The sequence below is a fragment of the Xenopus laevis genome, chromosome 1S (genome assembly GCF_017654675.1).
Source record: "Xenopus laevis strain J_2021 chromosome 1S, Xenopus_laevis_v10.1, whole genome shotgun sequence".
Classification (NCBI taxonomy): Eukaryota; Metazoa; Chordata; class Amphibia; order Anura; family Pipidae; genus Xenopus; species Xenopus laevis.
Genome location: NC_054372.1, coordinates 100,290,248 through 100,307,737, shown reverse-complemented (window position 1 = coordinate 100,307,737; position 17,490 = coordinate 100,290,248). Strand labels below are relative to the sequence as shown.

Here is a 17,490-nt window from a genome sequence, read left to right as displayed (position 1 = left end):
GCGAACATATTTGCGAACTTGCGTCCAAAAATGCGAACGGTTCGCGAACGTCGCGAACCCCATAGACTTCAATGGGAAGGCGAATTTTAAAAGCTAGAAAAGACATTTCTGGCCAGAAAAATGATTTTAAAGTTGTTAAAAGGGTGCAACGACCTGGACAGTGGCATGCCAGAGGGGGATCAAGGGCAAAAATGTATCTGAAAAATACATTGTTGACACAGCGCTGCGTTTTGTGCTGTAAAGGGCAGAAATCACACTACGTCACTCAGGTGATGTTTCTGGACACGGAATGTGAAAAAGCTCACACAGCTAGGTGGCACTTGGTTAAAGACGGGGCAAACAATACTTGCAAGGGCAACGTATACAGTAGTGCATACGGAATATATTATTGCTGCTGTAAAGACATCACTCAGGTGATGTTTACGGACACGGAATTATTATTGTTATTTAGACAGAATGTGAAAAAGCTCACACAGCTAGGTGGCACTTCCATACCTCCCAACTGTCCCTCTTTTGACCACTCAACCCCCTGTCCCTCTTTTGTACTGGAAAGTCCCTCTTTTCTCTGCACTGAACAGCCAGAAAAAAAACAGTTTCTAACTTAATTGGCTTTTGGCAGAGAGCTCAGAACAGCTAACAGGTGCAAATAAGATACTTTGTAACAATTTTGACTCTGGTTGGTGCTGGTAGTGGTGAACTACTAGGAGGAGCAGCACACCAGTCCCTCTTTTCTCTGAACTGAACAGCCAGAAAAAAAACAGTTTCTAACTTAATTAGCTTTTGGCAGAGAGCTCAGAACAGCTAACAGGTGCAAATAAGATACTTTGTAACAATTTTGACTCTGGTTGGTGCTGGTGGTGGTGAACTACTAGGAGGAGCAGCACACCAGTCCCTCTTTTCTCTGCACTGAACAGCCAGAAAAAAACCAGTTTCTAACTTAATTAGCTTTTGGCAGAAAGCTCAGAACAGCTAACAGGTGCAAATAAGATACTTTGTAACAATTTTGACTCTGGTTGGTGCTGGTAGTGGTGAACTACTAGGAGGAGCAGCACACCAGTCCCACTCCCCAACACAGCTAGACTAATAGCACTGGGCTCTTATAGTAGCAAAGTAAAAAAACAAAAAAGAAAATAAAAGCAGTCCTTACAAGGACTATTGGGTTATTACAGCAGTCAGCAGATGAGATCAGAAGCAGTGCCCACAGCAGCTACATACAGAGCACTGCAGTAGAAGGTAGATTACTAGTCAGCAAAGCTAACTAACCTAAACTCACTGTCCCTCAAATCCCTGCAGAGTTCTGTCCCTACAATACAGAGCAGTATCAAGTAGATTACTAGCCAGCAAAGTTACTATCAACTGTCCCTCAAATCACTAAACAGCTCTCTCCCTACACTAGCTCTTCCAAGCACACACAGGCAGAATGAAAAAACGCTGCAGGGCTTCAGTTTATATATGGAAGGGGAGTGGTCCAGGGGGTGTGGGGGTGGTCCAGGAGGGAGAGCTTCCTGATTGGCTGCCATGTATCTGCTGGTCTAGGGTGAGAGGTCAAAAATAAGCGCCAGCTAAGGCGAACCCAAATTGGCGAACGTCGCGCGACGTTCGCGAACATTTGGCGGACGCGAACGGCCGATGTTCGCGCGAATTAGTTCGCGGGCGAACAGTCCGCGACATCCCTAGCCACCGACTGATATCTGCTTGACCTTCTGGGGTACGGTTGCCACTTGAGTGCTATTTTACCTGCCCAGTCAATAACAATGAGTGTTGGGAGTTGCAGTTTAAAATCAGTTCTAGAACATTAGGAAGAATATCCCTGTGTCTAGTTTTATATGTGCCTATGGCATACAATATGCTGCACCAACAGCTGTAGTTAAAGGAGAAGGAAAGTCTTCTTCCATTTGGGGGTGCCAAATGTTAAGAAACCCCCAAGTTATTGTATTACTTACCTGAAACCCCTGGCCAGTGCTCCTATCAGCAGAAAACTGCACTGGCCTGGGGTTATACCAGTGAGCACTACGGAGCAATCCTATTCCAGCTTCTTTCTACAAATTTCCCGGGGCAGACGCATGCGCAGTAGAAGGAAATAGCTGACTTTGTAGTTAAAGATAGGTATCTGGCTCTACTACGCATGTGCAACCGCGAGAAGAAGAAGCGGGAAGAGGATCGCTTTGTGGTGCTCACTGGTATAACACCGGGCCGGTGCAGTTTTCTGCTGATAGGAGCACTGACACGGGGTTTCAGGTAAGTTAATACAATCACTTGGGGGTGCCTAACATTTGGCACCCCCCAAGAGGAAGAAGACTTCCCTTCTCCTTTAAAACTTGCCAATGCTGGACATTCTAGTTTAACCTCGTCGGCGCTAACCCCCCTCCCGTGTATTGCCCCCCCTCCCTCCTGGCCTACCCCTCCCGCTGGGCAAATGCCCCTAACTTGTTACTTACCCTTCTGCGCAGGTCCAGTCCAGGGAGTTCACAGGTGACATCTTCCACGTGATCTTCTTCCTTCTTTGACCGGCGCATGCGCAGTAGGATCGTTTCGCCGGAACGATCTACTGCGCATGCGCGTGACTTTTGGCGCATGCGCAGTAGATCCGTACCGGCGAAACGATCCTACTGCGCATGCGCCAAAAGCCGGTCAAAGGAGGAAGAAGATCGCGTGGAAGAAGATGTCGCCTGTGAACTCCCTGGACTGGACCTGCGCAGAAGGGTAAGTAACAAGTTAGGGGCATTTGCCCAGCGGGAGGGGTAGGCCAGGGGGGAGGAGGGAGGGGGGTTAGCGCCGACGAGGTTTCCTTCCCCTTTAAGCAACTGCTTTTAGGGCCACAGTTTGGTACCATGACAAACGGTTTTGCTGATGGAAATGTCACTGTGTTACTGCTAACGGCATTGAAATGAACTTGAGTAATGTACCTGCTAACCAGACAAATAGCAAATAGCTATCCTATAATAGTCTGAGCATTTTTTAGGGAATATTACTATATATGAAATCACTCTGGTGCCTCAAACCTAAGTGAATCAAGTGATTAACAGCCTTGGGGGGGGGGGTTTAATATTAAACACGTGGCATCTGCAGCCTAATCTTAAATCCTGTACATCACAAACAAAGAGCTGTGCTATGGCTTCTCATATTTTTTATTCTTGATTTTCTGCACATTTACAACAAGAAAATTATCCCACCACTGTAATTTGATTTCTCTCTTGAAAAGCTGCAAGAAGGTTGAAAACCAGCCCTGCAAATCTACCAAAAGTATAAAGGAATCCAAGCAGCAGCTAGCATCAGGGTGTTTTATTTACCATGAAGCATGAATAGAACAATGCCTCCGGTGCATATTTATCAGGGGCAACAATGATTTTAGGTCTGTCCACGTTCCCCCTTACAGCATGTTTTGATAGAAATTTGGGTATAACATCCCTTTAATAGCACACAGCAATGACTTCAGCTTAAGCATTTTACTTGGCCGCTTACAGGTCATTTCTATGGCTAAAGCAAATAAAAGGGGGGACCAGTGGGCATTGCTGCATATTTCCCCACATTGACCTTCTTGCCATAGATGGAAGTGACATTACTAAACATGGTGGACGTGGAGATCAGTGTAGGGGTGGGAGTGGACTTTCAAAAAGACGATTATTTTATGCAAAATAACTATAGCAGTTGTGGTTGGGTGACTGCCTTCACCTGTAAAGCTACTGATTTAATTGTGGAACCTCTGAATTAAGTCCTTTAAATGTAGAACCAGCTCCACAGAAAATGTTTAAATTATTATCCTAAATTTGTTTTATAACCCAACTTCCAAACCAATAAAGTGATCTTTAAAAATGAGTAAAACAGAAGAGAAGATTAATTCCATCAACTTGCATTTTGAGAAATGTAACATAAAATGTAATATCTTCTATGTAATTAGTACACAGTTTTTAACCAAACAAGAACAATAATTTCCCAATCAGAACTAAGATTTCCTAGCATACAAAACACTGTGAATGTCCAGGTAAACAGCTCTGCAATCAATTAAATGTCCCCAAAATAAAAATGTACAATACAAGAGTGGTTACATTTGCACTTTAAAAAATATATAATAAGTAGAAATTAAATCTTTAAATTAAGGATTGATGCCTCATAGTCTTCCAGCTGTAGATAAACTACAACTCCCAAATCCATTGCCAGCCAACGTCAGTGTAGCAGTGTATTTAAAGTTTAACAAGTCCATCATTTCCAAACTGGAGATATAACGTGGATTAGACTGCAATGCCTTGATCTATAAACAAGTGGTCTAGTTTTGCCTCCAGAATGGAATTTGTACCTCGTATTCCTCTCACCACTTCAGATGCCCATTGAAAATATTCTTGGACTCTCTCTTCTGACCAGCCTACAAAGTAGAAGACATTTTTAATACATCATTCAAAAGAGCAAAGGTCTGATAGTTACTACCACTGTCTTTCTAAGTACACAGACTCTTCCCTACACATATAAGTACAATTATGGGATTTATTACTCTGAATAATTGGGACCTGGGATTTCTGAATAAGGGATCTTTCTGTAAGTTGGATCACCATATCTTAAAGGGGTGCTTCACCTCCCAAGTTTATTTTTAGTTTGTTATAGAATAGCCAATTCTAAGCAACCTTTCAATTGGTCATTATTTTTGTTTTTATATAGTTTAATTATTTGCTCTGTAAGGTTGCAAATGTATTGTTATTGGGACGTTTGTTTATACAGAGGCTCCTGTGTGATTGTTGATTTGCTTTGACTGTGCACAAGTAATTAAATCATACTTCTCACCTTAAAGGGTACCTATCACAGGAAAATAATTTCCTCAAGGGAGGTGTGAGCTAACAGAGAATGCCCTCTAGAAACAATACTATTTTGGCCAAAAAATGCTATTAGGGTGCACAGTGAGAGGGGGAGCTTCTAGTGCGGGGACTTGTTCGATCAGACATATACGCATAATGACTGAGCCTCCCGGCTTGCTCATTAGTGTGTTACTTTGTGCCCACAATGACACTATGGCCACGTAATGTAATATTAAGTCATTATTTAGATGAACAGCAACCAGGTCCAGACTGGGATTCACAATAGGCCCTGGCATTCCAAGTACACGGAGGCCCGAGCAGCCGCCCACCAGCCCAATAAATAGTCTATGGCAATTTACAGCAGCTCCTCTGGCATTTTACAGAACCCACAGATTGCCAGTCCGGACCTGGCAGCAACATTGTTTTACACAGAACTGCATTTTGGTCAATCCACATCTCGACATCTAGTGAGCTTTCTGTCTTTTCCATGGCCACGTCACAATGTGCATTTGTCTGCAAATTGTTTGACTTTGGGAACTTTGTATAACAATAGCTTTAATAGAGGTGGTATCAATTGCTGTATTTTCTACCATTTTGTGACTTTTTTTATAAGTAAATGCAACAGCTAAGACAGAATATTACCTTCTGGTGTGCAGCGTTTCAAGTCTCGCAGGTTGTATAACTTGTCTGCTAGTTTCACTAGCTTGGCTTTGTGGCTGCAGTGAGGTGCGTGTGCAATTTGCTGCTTCTTTCTTTCCATCTTTGGTAGAGTCTTATCATCTGTCACTTCCTCTACTATGTTACGTACATCTTGTCCAAAATGCAACTCAATTTCTGCAAAAGTAGTGTTAGTGTCTTCTACAGTGTCGTGAAGCAGAGCTGCCTAAAAATCAAGATTTGTACATAAAAAAGCTTGGGTGTTAATGTTATGTGAACCGTCAAATAAGTGGACCACCGTTGTGTTGCATGGGCACACTGGATCTTTAAATCTGCCATTAAAAATGAGAGGTCATGGCCCTCCAGATATTTAGCAAGGACGGCTATTTTTACGTTACATGGCTCAGTTACACTTCAACACAGCCAAACTGCCAAGCTATGTCCTACATAAGCAGTACAGGTATGGGACCTATTATCCAGATTGCTTGGAACCTGCGGTTTTCTGGATAATGGATCTTTCTGTAATTTGGATCTTCATACCTTAAGTCTACTAGAAAATCATGTAAACATTAATTAAATCCAATAGGGTATGCTTCCAATAAGGGTTAATTATATCTTAGTTTGGATAAAGTACAAGGTACTGTTATTATTACAAAGAATAAAGAAATCATTTTTAAAATGTGGATTATTTGGAGACAACAGATTCTATGGGAGATGGGTTTCCAATAATTCGGAGCTTTCTGGATAATGGGTTTCCAGATAACGGATCCTATACCTGTATTCTTTTGTATTTCTTTTGAGAGTGCCCTCCTTATTATGTATTTGACTCTATCCTGAATAAAAGAACTACCTGGAGCACTGCTGTATCTGTTATTTCAGCCTCGTGAGACAGTATTCTTGCGACACCTGAAATATAAGGTCAGAGTATGAATGCATAAGAAGCCTATATTCAACAGTATCATAAATATGACTGGAGAGGACACAATCATAAAGTATTGACCACTAGTACAAACCTAATGGGTGGTTAATATATGGGGTTTTCTCTGGGTCCTTTCTTCTCTGTTGTTTGTGCTTCTCTGCAGCAAAATTTGCAGCTTCCAGAATAAGTGCAGCTTCCAAACTCATTTTGCCACAGCAAAAAGTAAAAGAGGACCTGTTAATTGTAATAAAAACAAAGTTACAATAATATATCTTTTCCCTCTTCCTTGTATTAAAGAAAAGCAAGCAGCGGCAGTAGTGGACTGTAGGGGTCTGCTTAGTGTCACATATGGAATGTACGGGGCACGTACAGTGTATAATTTGTATGGGGTTACAGTCAGGTAAAGCAGAAGGGCTTCTCATTGGCAATAATTCACAACAAGGATGTATGTGCAATTGTTTTCTCTGGCTCTCTGTGTATATATAGCTATAGAAAATGTGGCTATTTTAACTAAGTTTGTTATTGTGACTTGCAGTTCCACAATACTCTTCAGGTGCATTCAAGTTTTCTTGTAGCACACCCCTGCAGAAATTCTTATTAACAATGCAAAAGACCCCAAAATGTTGCATAACATCGCTTTTCCTATTTCTGCAGATATGACCGAAAAGAGATAAAGCACTGGCTGAATGTAGGGAATAATTCTGCCAAAATAAGAGGAAGGGAGAGGAACCGCAGTAACGTAACTTTCAGTTTTGCAGCTTTAGGTCAGAGAGACTGGGAAATGACTGCGGGATGAATAAGGACCTGGATTCTGTAGGGATTGATGGGAATTGTAGTTCTGGAGAAACAGGAAGCTGAGAGGGATGGATTAGGATAAAACAGGAAGCAGGAAATGTGGCAGCTATTACACTTGGACAGCCGAATGGGACTGACTAATATTAAAATCTTCCCAATCTAAGAGCAAATAGTAACAGTTTCCCCCAGTCATTACCTAATGCTTATCGGCTGCAAGTTGATCTCTGTTACTTGTGCCTGTGCTTCTCTGTCTGATTGCTGTGGGCGGGGCAGTGAGGGATAACCTTGCTAGAGGAAGCGACTTCCACACGTGAGCTATGAAGTACTGTCCACTTTCAAAAAGACATTTTATTGGAGGTCCCCATAGTAACTCTCTGCTTCGTGTCTCTTACAGTTGACTAATGGGCACTCCTAACGGTCCAAGCCCAGAGAAACAGTAGGATCTAGGGGTAGCCAATCACAGCTCTGCTGTCTTTACAAAGAGAAAGATATACTTCAGTCCCCTGTCAGGTCCACATAACTGTTGATTGCTGTTCAGCCTCTGTCTCACCTATGCAGCCAAGGAAAGCAGCCAGGAGAAGGAGATGATTGTTAGCAGGCTCTAGATTGGTGTTGGGGGAAATGATTGGGAAAGCAGTAAAATATCCAGCAGACAACAGGTGGAAAACTTTAAACATGTTATCTTCCCCAAACCGACTGTCACGGTCGGCACCCAACACCAGAACAAACACCAGGCACCCTGGTCTTGGCTCGTGTGTGACCGCCTTTGGGCCTCTGGGGGAGCCCTCGGCTTACTTGGATGCCACCTGGACTTAAACGAGAGGTGCAAGATGAGGGTTCTGGATAGGCAGAGGGGCACGACAGTAAATCAAAGTCTTTGGACAGAAGATCGCAGTACAAGGCGTTTAGGCAACGGAGTAGTCAGATCAGGCCGGGTCGAGGCAGGCAGAGAATAAACATTATCAGACAGGCAAGGGTCAAACCAGGGAGTCAATCAGAGGGTTAATCAGAGGCGGTAGTCAGTAATCAGGCAAGGGTCAGAATCCAGAAGTCAGAATAGTCAAATAGCCAGGCAGGGGTCAAAAACAGGAATCAAACAGGTTCAGAATATAGCACAAAGCTCAGAAGCACCAGGAACAAAAATCCTATCACGGGCAATGCATAAAGTAAAACTGTACCTTTAAATAGCATTTGAATTTCGCGCCACTGCGCATAAACCCAGGAAGAGGCGCGTGCGCGCGCCCTAACAGACCTGCGCTACAGTGAACCTGCTCAGTTGCGGAAGGCGTCCCTGCCGTCCCCCCACTAGACCACCAGGGTAAGATTTTCTCACACCGACGTTGGGAGCCTAGTTCTAGACCTAAGCACAGCCCTGTATAGGGTTATCACCTCACCCCCTTTAACTCTGAACATATATTCAATTTCAATTATTTAGAAATCCATTAATATAAACACTGCAGACTGCACTGATTTCTGTGTAGCCATGCAGTATTCATCTAAATGTAGGAAAGGGTAAGATGTAAGCCTGCACCAGCATTAGTAAATAAGGACCATTAGAACAGCAAACAGAAAGTATTATTTCTAAAAAGAGAGTCTAAGAGTCTAGAAATGTAGACTCTGTCTCTGGCATTCTGTAACTTCCTTACCAATGATTTAGAATCTAAGATGTTGGCAAGGAAAGGCTTAAACTGAAGCCTGAGAAGTGCCTGAGAAGTACTGTATGTTACTAGTTGTGTGTTGTACAAGCTCCCATGTACATCAGCTTTATAAGAGTAGAGTTTATCAGCCCCAAACCTTCCTCTCACCTTTTGGATGATGTCTCAAGTGGACAGTGCCTTTCATTAAAGGAGAACTAAACCCTAAAAATGAATGTGGCTAAAAATGCCATGTTTTATATACTGAATTTATTGCACCAGCCTAAAGTTTCAACTTCTCAATAGCAGCAATGATCCAGAACTTCAAACTTGTCACAGGGGGTCACCATCTTGGAAAGTGTCTGCAACACTCACATGCTCAGTGGGCTCTTAAGAAGCGAAGCTTAGGGGTTGTCGCAAATTTTCAAGTAGAAAATGAGGTTGGCCTGTAATATAAGCTGATGCTACAGGGCTGATTATTATATTCTGATGCTAATTGCACTGGTTTCTGTGCTGCCATGTAGTAATTATCTGTATTCATTACTAATCAGCCTTATATTGTGACATATATATTCTATGTGTACTGTATATTGTGAGTGGGTCCCTAAGCTCAGTAAGTGACAGCAGCACAGAGCATGTGCAGTGAATCGGCAGAAAAGAAGATGGGGACCTACTGGGGCATCTTTGGAGACACAAAAAGATGCAATGAAATGAGAACTCGTAAGGAAATAATATGAAAGAAAAAGGAAAAAGTACGTTAGGTTGTGGCCCTTGGGCTGTGGTTTCTTTATGGCATGATGGGCTCAGTCCAATACAATTTAGAACAAAGCATCATATTCAATGCCTTTTTCTCTACAGAGCATGTTAAATTAGTACTGGTATAGGATCTGTTATCTGGAAACCTCTGAATTATGGTGTTTAAATGATTTTATAGCAGACTTCATGCATGGAAATTCAAATTACAGAAAAAGCAGAAAACCTAAGTCCCGAGCATTCTGGATAACAGGTCCCGTACTTGTATGCTGACTATTGTGCCAATTCCAGGGTATAAATAAGGAGTAGCTTTTAAATAAGACACCCACGCTGTTCAGATGAAAGGCAATGCCAACATAGTACATTCTACATTGATTCTATATCCTTCTAATCCTATAGTCACAGAACAGACTGGCAGGATCAGATGAATAAAACATCACCACAACAGGTTCTGATTATATATTATCATTTCATTGCAAAGGAAAGAAAAACGGGAGGAAAAAAGGGAGGAGACGGCAGGGGAGAAATATTATAGGATATTTTAAAATGGAGAAGGACAGAAACTGTGAGGAGAGAAAGCAAATAAAGAGAATGTAGGCAATGAAAAGAGAACTATTAGGGGCATGAAATACAAAGAACAAAATGGGGGAGCAGATAAAGAAATAATAGGGTCCCATAGTATAAACATGGAGGAGAGAGCAGACACAAGGGCAGGCAGCAGCAGGTGGGAAGTTGATATCAATGGATTCATGTGTGAAACTCCAGTGTCCCTGTTAATGAATTCTCCATTAATAATCTTTATATGCCAATCTAGCAGTGCTATGCTGCCACCCTCTGCCCATCACTGGGTAATGCCATGCTGCAGTGCTGATACCCTTTGGCCGCACACAACACCCTACACTAGGTGCTGTAATGAACTTGAAGCAGCAACAGGGAGATTTCTAGAGAAGGCAGCAATGCAAGATCAGAGCACAGACTCAGTGCTGCCACAGACAATAATCATCTAATTGTCTGATTATAAGGATGCTGGGTGTTGCAATTACACATCCATCCCTTTATTTTACAATAGGGGGTACATTATTCTCTCTATATCCACTAATGTAATTATGTAATAATCAAAAGCAACAAATCAGAAGACATTTTCATCTTTATTTAAAACAAACATCTGATTGGTTGCTTTGGGTTCTGCAGCTGTAATTACACTGCCTAAAATGACGGATCTATTCTGTGCATTTAGATTAGGGATGCACCGAATAAACTATTTGGAATTCGGCAGAATCCCCGAATCCTTGGTGAAAGATTCGGCAGAATACCGAACCGAAACCTAATTTTTATATGCAAATTAGGGTCAGGAAAGGGAAAAAGTTGGAAAAACTCTTGTTTTGTGACGAAAAGTCACGTAATTTCCCTACCCACCCCTAATTTATATATGCAAATTATGAATCAGTTTGGCCAGGCACAAGAATTCGGGCAAATCTGAAACCTGCTGAAAAAGGCTGAATCATGGCCGAATCCAGAACCGAATCCTGGATTTAGTGCATCCCTAATTTAGATGAAAAGCTCTTGTGTGCAGATGCTGTGGCTTCATTTGCTCGCTGAGTGGAGTAAAGTGTTAATCGACCAAAGTCCCAAGTGGCCAGATGTTGCAGTTCCAGGGATTACTGGGGTCAGGGGTACTTTATTGCTGGACTCTGAAGGAGTAACGTGCACACAGCAGTTACTGTACTATATTGCTGGTGTGTCTAAATGTTACACCCACTCAGGTTCCTTCCCAGGCACAGGCCCGGATTTGTGGCAAGGCCACATAGGCCCAGGCCTAGGACGGCACCAGCGTGTGGTAGTGCGGGCGGGCGCTAGGACCGCGCGGAGCGCACAACCTAGGGGTGCCCGCCCAGCTAATCCGGCGCTGCCCAGGCAGCTATCAGTATATTGCCCTACAGCCACTGGGACTGCTGCCTTTTGTTATGTGAATAATGCCAGAAAGCAATTAGGGGTCGTAAGTGAGGGATAGTGTGTATAGTAACCCAAAATGGTGTCGCAAGAATGGGGCTGGAACTGTCAGATAGTTTGGCTGGTGAGACAAAGTAACACTTATTAACAAGGCCATAAAAGTTGTATCCCACACAGTGTTTCTGTTATACAAATCAATTTCTACTTAAAGGAGTTGTTTGAGATAACTGGAATGGACTGGAATTTGAATAGGATAGGGTCTGAATAGAATGCGAGAAGTAATAAAAATACATTTGATTTTTGGATGGGATCAGTGACCCCTATTTGAATGCTGGAAAAAGTCAGAAGAAAAAGGCAAATAACTAAAATGCTATAAATAATAAATATCAATTGAAACATTGCTTAGAATTGGCCATTATATAACATACTAAAAGTTAACTTAAAGCTAACCCCCCCTTTAAAGCATGCTCTCCTTGTTTAGAAAAAACTCTTGTATCCCCATGTTTCAGAGATTCCTTGATCATATATATCCGAGTCACTAGCCAAGATGGCACTGTTTTCAACTGCCCACTAGATGCCAGTTCCCTCTAGTCTGCGGAAAACATTATAGATATCACAGCAGCCAATGTGGCAGCTTCCAAAAAGGCACATTCAGGAATCAATAAAATGCACCCTACAAAGTTGAATTGTTTGCCATGAGTTATTGCGGTTTTGCCCACTTTTAATAAATGAGCCTCACTGACATGTTCTGTGACCATGTAAAGGCAAAAGGCTGCAGGCCGACTCATACAGGTCAGGGAACAATGAGCAACTCAAATGTTTTATAATATTAAAGAAATCCCCTGTACTGCAAATGATAAAGATACTATAAGTCTGGGAGTTCTAGGCTTTGCTTTTGGAGAAGGCAATCATGTTCTATGCACAGAGGTCTTCCTGTGTAAAATGACAAGTACAAGAGAAGCCACTCCATCTCTTACATGACACTTATACTGGAGCTCCCCATAGTGACGGGCACCTCGTACCAGTCTCATCCCAGAAACACAGTAGGAATCAGGGGTAGCCAACCAAAGCTTCTGTTGTGTGTGGGTAGCCAATCACAGCTCCCCTGCCTTCACACAGGGAAAGATATGCTGCAGTCAACTGACAGGTCAACCTAACTGCTGTTTGCTGTGCAATGTGCTGGCAGCCTTGGATTCCCCTATTCAGCCATGGAAAGCAGCCAGCAGAAGGTACAGATGTTGGTTGGCTGGCTCAAGTTAGATTTGGGGGAATTATTTATGAAAGCAGTAAGAAATGCACATTTTTAAAGCACATTCCTTTAGAGGTGTATATGTAATGGCATGTTGGTGTACTTGACACTACAGGTCCCCTTTAAAACCAATAGTTTGCACTCAGCTACATGGCAAATACCTACGTAATGAGAGCTATCATGTCAAGTTAGGGGAACTTTAGGCAGTTAGTTAGTCGTACCATTTTCTGTATCTCACAAAACACTTTAATAAAAGAAATAGTGGATACTGACAAACACAAGCTATGGGTTTGCACTGGACATAGGCACCTAACGGTTTTCGCCGGCCCAACCAATCAGAGTGTGTGCTGGCCCAGCCAATCAGAGCGCAGCAGAGGTGACTTAGGAGTAACAGACGCTTAGTACCAACAGTCTTAAGAGACAGTTGGAGAGGAGTGAGAGAGAGAGTGAGAGAGAGAGATAGCGAAAAAGAGAGAGATTGTGAGCATGGAGATTTCAAAAGCGAGGAAGCGAAGACGACAGATCAACGAAGAAGAACAACTTTCCCCTGGGTGCTGCCATGATCCCAAAAGGGTGAGGCACCAGGGTGATCAACGAGGGACATGCCACCCTTCAGCTGGGGACCCAGCACTTCAAAATGAGCCTTGGAACACCTTAGCTCACATAGGCATTGGCCTAGAGACCTTCAAGGAGTATGGGGAAGACGCCTACATGTACAACAAAAGCCTTGAAGAGAGATTTATGGCTTTGAACTTTCTACAAAGTCAGCCAGAAATCACTTTGGCGTCATGGTATGAGTTCACCAGCCTGCTTGTCTTCATACACAGACGCCTGAAGTTGGACTTTAGGTCTCTGTGCTTGACTGTCAACCTTCTGGAGCGGTTTCTTGCCCGCACTGCTCCCATCAAGACCACCGACCTGAACAGAGTAGGAGCCACTTGCTTCAATATAGCCTACAAGTTAGTGGACAAACGGCAATTCAGCCTATGGAATTGCCTAAAACTCTTTGATGCCACCATTACAAAGAAGGAAATGAACCAACTGGAGCGAATCATCATTTGCAGATTGCTTTTTGAACTGTCAGCACCGACCATCGATGACTTCTTGGAGCATTTCACCCTCCGGAGAGTAGCCAGCCAGAAGCCTGTAGCTGCCCAGCAGACAAAAGAAGCCATTGCCCTGACTGCTGCTAGAGGCATCGCCGCACTGAGCCTAACCCACCATCATGAGTTTTATACTTATGCACCCTCCATGATGGCTCTGTGCTGCCTGAAAGTAGCCATAAAATTCTACCCTTCAGGCAAACCCATCAACGTGGATCCCGCTGAATACCCAGATCACGTAATGGAAGAGTGTGTCGGGAAGATCATCGCTCTGGTATCATCCAGGCAGAGCTTTTTACACATGCTGCTTCCAGCAGTGTATCCAAGAAGAACAGCAGAGGAGACAGAGACAAGCGCCTCCCAGAAAGAACCCAAAGGTGGTGAGGCAGAAACATCCAGGCAGGAACAGGGTTCTGACCCCTTGGAAATGGCCCAGGGATCTGGCCTTTCCATCTATCATCAAGGGGTAGGTTTGCAAAACATGCACCCATACATTCCCACATATCCATACTACCACCCTCACATGCACCCATACATTCCTACATATCCTTACAACCACCCTTACAGGCACCCATACATTCCTACATATCCATACAACCACCCTTACAGGCACCCATACATTCCTACATATCCATACAACCACCCTTACAGGCACCCATACATTCCTACATATCCATACAACCACCCTTACAGGCACCCATACATTCCTTCATATCCATACAATCACCCTTACAGGCACCCATACATTCTTACATATCCATACAACCACCCTCACAGGCACCCATACATTCCTACATATCCATCCAACCACCCTTACAGGCACCCATACATTCCTACATAATTATACAACCACCCTTACAGTCACCCATACATTCCTACATTTCCAAACTGGTAGCCATACATGCACCACATAGACACACATCCCCTTACTGACATACAGTCATACATGTATTTTGGTAAAGCTGAATAGGGCATTTTGATCCTGGGAGTAATTCCGATTGCCGTTAAAGGAAAACTATACCCCCCAAACAATGTAGGTCTCTATTAAAAGATACTGAGTAAAACAGCTCATGTGTAAAACCCTGCTTCATGTAAATGAACCATTTTCATAATAATATACTTTTTTAGTAGTATGTGCCATTGGGTAATCATAAATAGAAAATTGCCATTTTAAAAAATAAGGGCCGCCCCCTGAGATCGTAAGATTCACTGTGCACACATACAAACCACATGTTAGGTCACATGAGCCAATTAACAGACAGAGTTCTGCCTTTTGCTTCCTCACTTCTTCCTGTTACAGTTAGTGTTGTAGTATTTCTGGTCAGGTGATCTCTGAGGCAGCACAGATAGAGTCATGAAATGGTGGTTCAAGGCAAGAGATGTAAAAGGGCAATATTTATGTAAATATATATTCCAGTTTGGTAAGATTCTTTAATATGTCATTCAATTTGATATAAACTATCTGTTGCTTAAGTATTCATTTTGGGGGTATAGTTTTCCTTTAAGGAGTCAGGAAGGAATTTTTTCCTCTAGTGAGGTTTTTTGCCTTCCTTTGGATCAAACAGCCCTTTGTGGGTTCTGTTGGGACACTTATTACTGAAATACAATAAAGCTGTGACCATCACAGATTCACCTCAGAACAGTTGTCCGTGTCTTTATTTAAGGATTGGGGACTGTTGGATAAAGCTTTTTCCCTGTGTTAAGGCAGAGCTGTGACTGGTGCTTATATCCTACTGTGTTGATTAATAAAAGAAAATAAAAAGGTCAGGACAGGCAGTTGCTCAGAGGTCTCAAACAAAGGAACTCAAGGAAACGAGGGCCACCATTTTATTGCATTTATTGCACCGCACAATAACATGCTGCTGATCAGCAGTCTATTGCTGGAAAACCTGTACAGGTATGGGACCTGTTATCCAGAATGCTCTGGACCTGGGGTTTTCGGGATAAGAGATCTTACCATAATAATTCTACTAGAAAATTGTGTAAACTGTAAATAAAACCAATAGGCTGGTTTTGCTTCCAATAAGGATTAATTATATCTTAGTTTGGATCAACTACAAGGTACTGTTTTATTATTACAGAGAAAAAGGAAATTGTTTTTAATAATTAGAATTATTTGATTTAAATGTTAGTCTATGTGAGATAGACATCCAATAATTCGGAGCTTTCTGCATAATGGGTTTCCAGACAACGGATCCTATACCTGTATTCTTATTTGCTGTACCACATCGAACTCTCTTAGCTGATAGATACTCCCCTGCCCATACCCTTAGGTTGTAGCACAACACCCAGCAAGGTTATATGTGTTTTAGGTAAAACCCTGCAAGCTATTCATATTCATATTCCTATTCAGATTCCAGTCTCTTATCCATGCTGCATGGTTGCTAGGGTAATTTGGACCCAAGCAACGAGATTGCTGAAATTGCAGACTGGAGAGCTAAATAACACAAACCTATAAAAAATGAAAACCAATTAAAAAGTTGTTTCGGAATATCACCCTCTACATCACTAAAACTTACTTTAGAGGTGAACAACCCCTATAATGATCTATTGTAAGCAACTTTTCAATTGGTTTTCAATTAATTTTTCACTGGTTTTTGAATCATTAGCCATCTTATTCTGCTTCTTTCAAGCCTGCAACTAAAATACTCCCTGATTGCCAGGGGTCACTGACAGCAGCAGCCAAAAAACAATCTGTGGTTGTTGTTATTGGTACTTTTTATTGCATATATTACAATTCAGTCCCTGGCCCTGTATGGGGAGTGGACACACAAATGTAAGTAAGAAAACCCCAGCACCCCAACAATAACTAAATAGACAGCACAATAAAGCATAGAACTATAGCAGGAACATCACCAGGCTCACCTTGTTGGGTCGATTATTCTCTGCAAGAACCGGCTTCCCCAGTTTTGGGAGTTTGGAAGTCACTGGCCGAGATGGGTGAAGGGAGGGCATCATGGTGAAGGATACGGCTGGAACAAGCAATGACATGGAGATGAAATAAAATTACAGTAATGTCAAGGTGGGGGAAGCAATACTGTATAAAGGCAACACTGCGCCACCTGTCACTCTTTAGCTGTTCAAAAAAGGAACTTGAAACATTCGCCCTTCCATATTTATCAATGCTTCTTCAACGATTGCTGAAGGCGGCCAGATGGCCATCACTGATATAATGTTAGGGTTAATGGTACACATTGCATTGGAGAGAACACCAGTCGGTCCTTATAGCCCCATGGCCAGTAGTACTGAGACACAAGTGTGGCTTCTGACACGAAACTGTGCACGATGCAAAAATCTGCACAAAAGCCAGTATTATTTTATATTTTAGCACAAACATTTTAAAAAGACAAAACTTTAATAAATTCAGCTCTTGATAAACCTTGTTTTCTCTCTAGAAAGTTAAGACCTTTAAAGGAGAATTCAGCCCTAAAGTTAAAAAAAGCTACTCTACATAGGCCCCCGCTCCCTCCTCCCCCCAGTGTTACCCAGGGCAAATGGCTCTAACGTTTTCATAACCCCTCGGTGCAGATTCAGGCATCAGAGTTCATGGGCGCCATCTTCAGCCGATTCGGCAATTTTAGAATGAGACCCAGGCAAATGCCCCTAACATTTTACTTAACCCTCTATTTCAGGAAATCGTTTCTTT

General features: G+C 42.6%; 2 protein-coding genes across 4 annotated transcripts in view; one reads left to right on the top strand and one right to left on the bottom strand.

The window, feature by feature from the left end:
• Window positions 1-3,267: 3,267 nt before the first annotated feature.
• Window positions 3,268-17,490, bottom strand: part of LOC121399397 (guanosine-3',5'-bis(diphosphate) 3'-pyrophosphohydrolase MESH1) — a 97,213-nt gene continuing 82,990 nt past the window's right edge. Inside the window, exons 2-6 of one of the 3 annotated variants that reach the window (XM_041580000.1) lie at window positions 16,710-16,816; window positions 6,455-6,594; window positions 6,292-6,347; window positions 5,427-5,667; window positions 3,268-4,360 (exon numbers count right to left, since the gene is read on the bottom strand). In XM_041580000.1, the coding sequence (XP_041435934.1) occupies window positions 4,230-4,360; window positions 5,427-5,667; window positions 6,292-6,347; window positions 6,455-6,566 (540 nt within the window). In that variant the 5' untranslated portion in view covers window positions 6,567-6,594; window positions 16,710-16,816 and the 3' untranslated portion in view covers window positions 3,268-4,229. Of the gene's footprint in view, window positions 4,361-5,426; window positions 5,668-6,291; window positions 6,348-6,454; window positions 6,595-7,351; window positions 7,779-8,960; window positions 9,043-16,709; window positions 16,817-17,490 lie in introns of those variants that run through there. The other 2 variants (XM_041580002.1, XM_041580001.1) reach the window with 2 other exon arrangements.
• LOC121398917 (cyclin-O protein B-like) lies at window positions 11,874-16,832 on the top strand. Its single transcript, XM_041578471.1, has 2 exons — window positions 11,874-14,310; window positions 16,737-16,832. The coding sequence occupies exons 1-2, from the start codon at window positions 13,228-13,230 to the stop codon at window positions 16,830-16,832; spliced, it is 1,179 nt and encodes a 392-aa protein (XP_041434405.1). The 5' UTR covers window positions 11,874-13,227.

Excerpts from the sequence above, each read along its gene's own strand:
- LOC121398917 (XM_041578471.1), top strand. The coding sequence starts at position 13,228 with ATGGAGATTTCAAAAGCGAGGAAGCGAAGACGACAGATCAACGAAGAA. Across the intron at positions 14,311-16,736 it reads TTTCCATCTATCATCAAGGG|AACCGGCTTCCCCAGTTTTG; the intron begins GTAGGTTTGCAA and ends ATTCTCTGCAAG.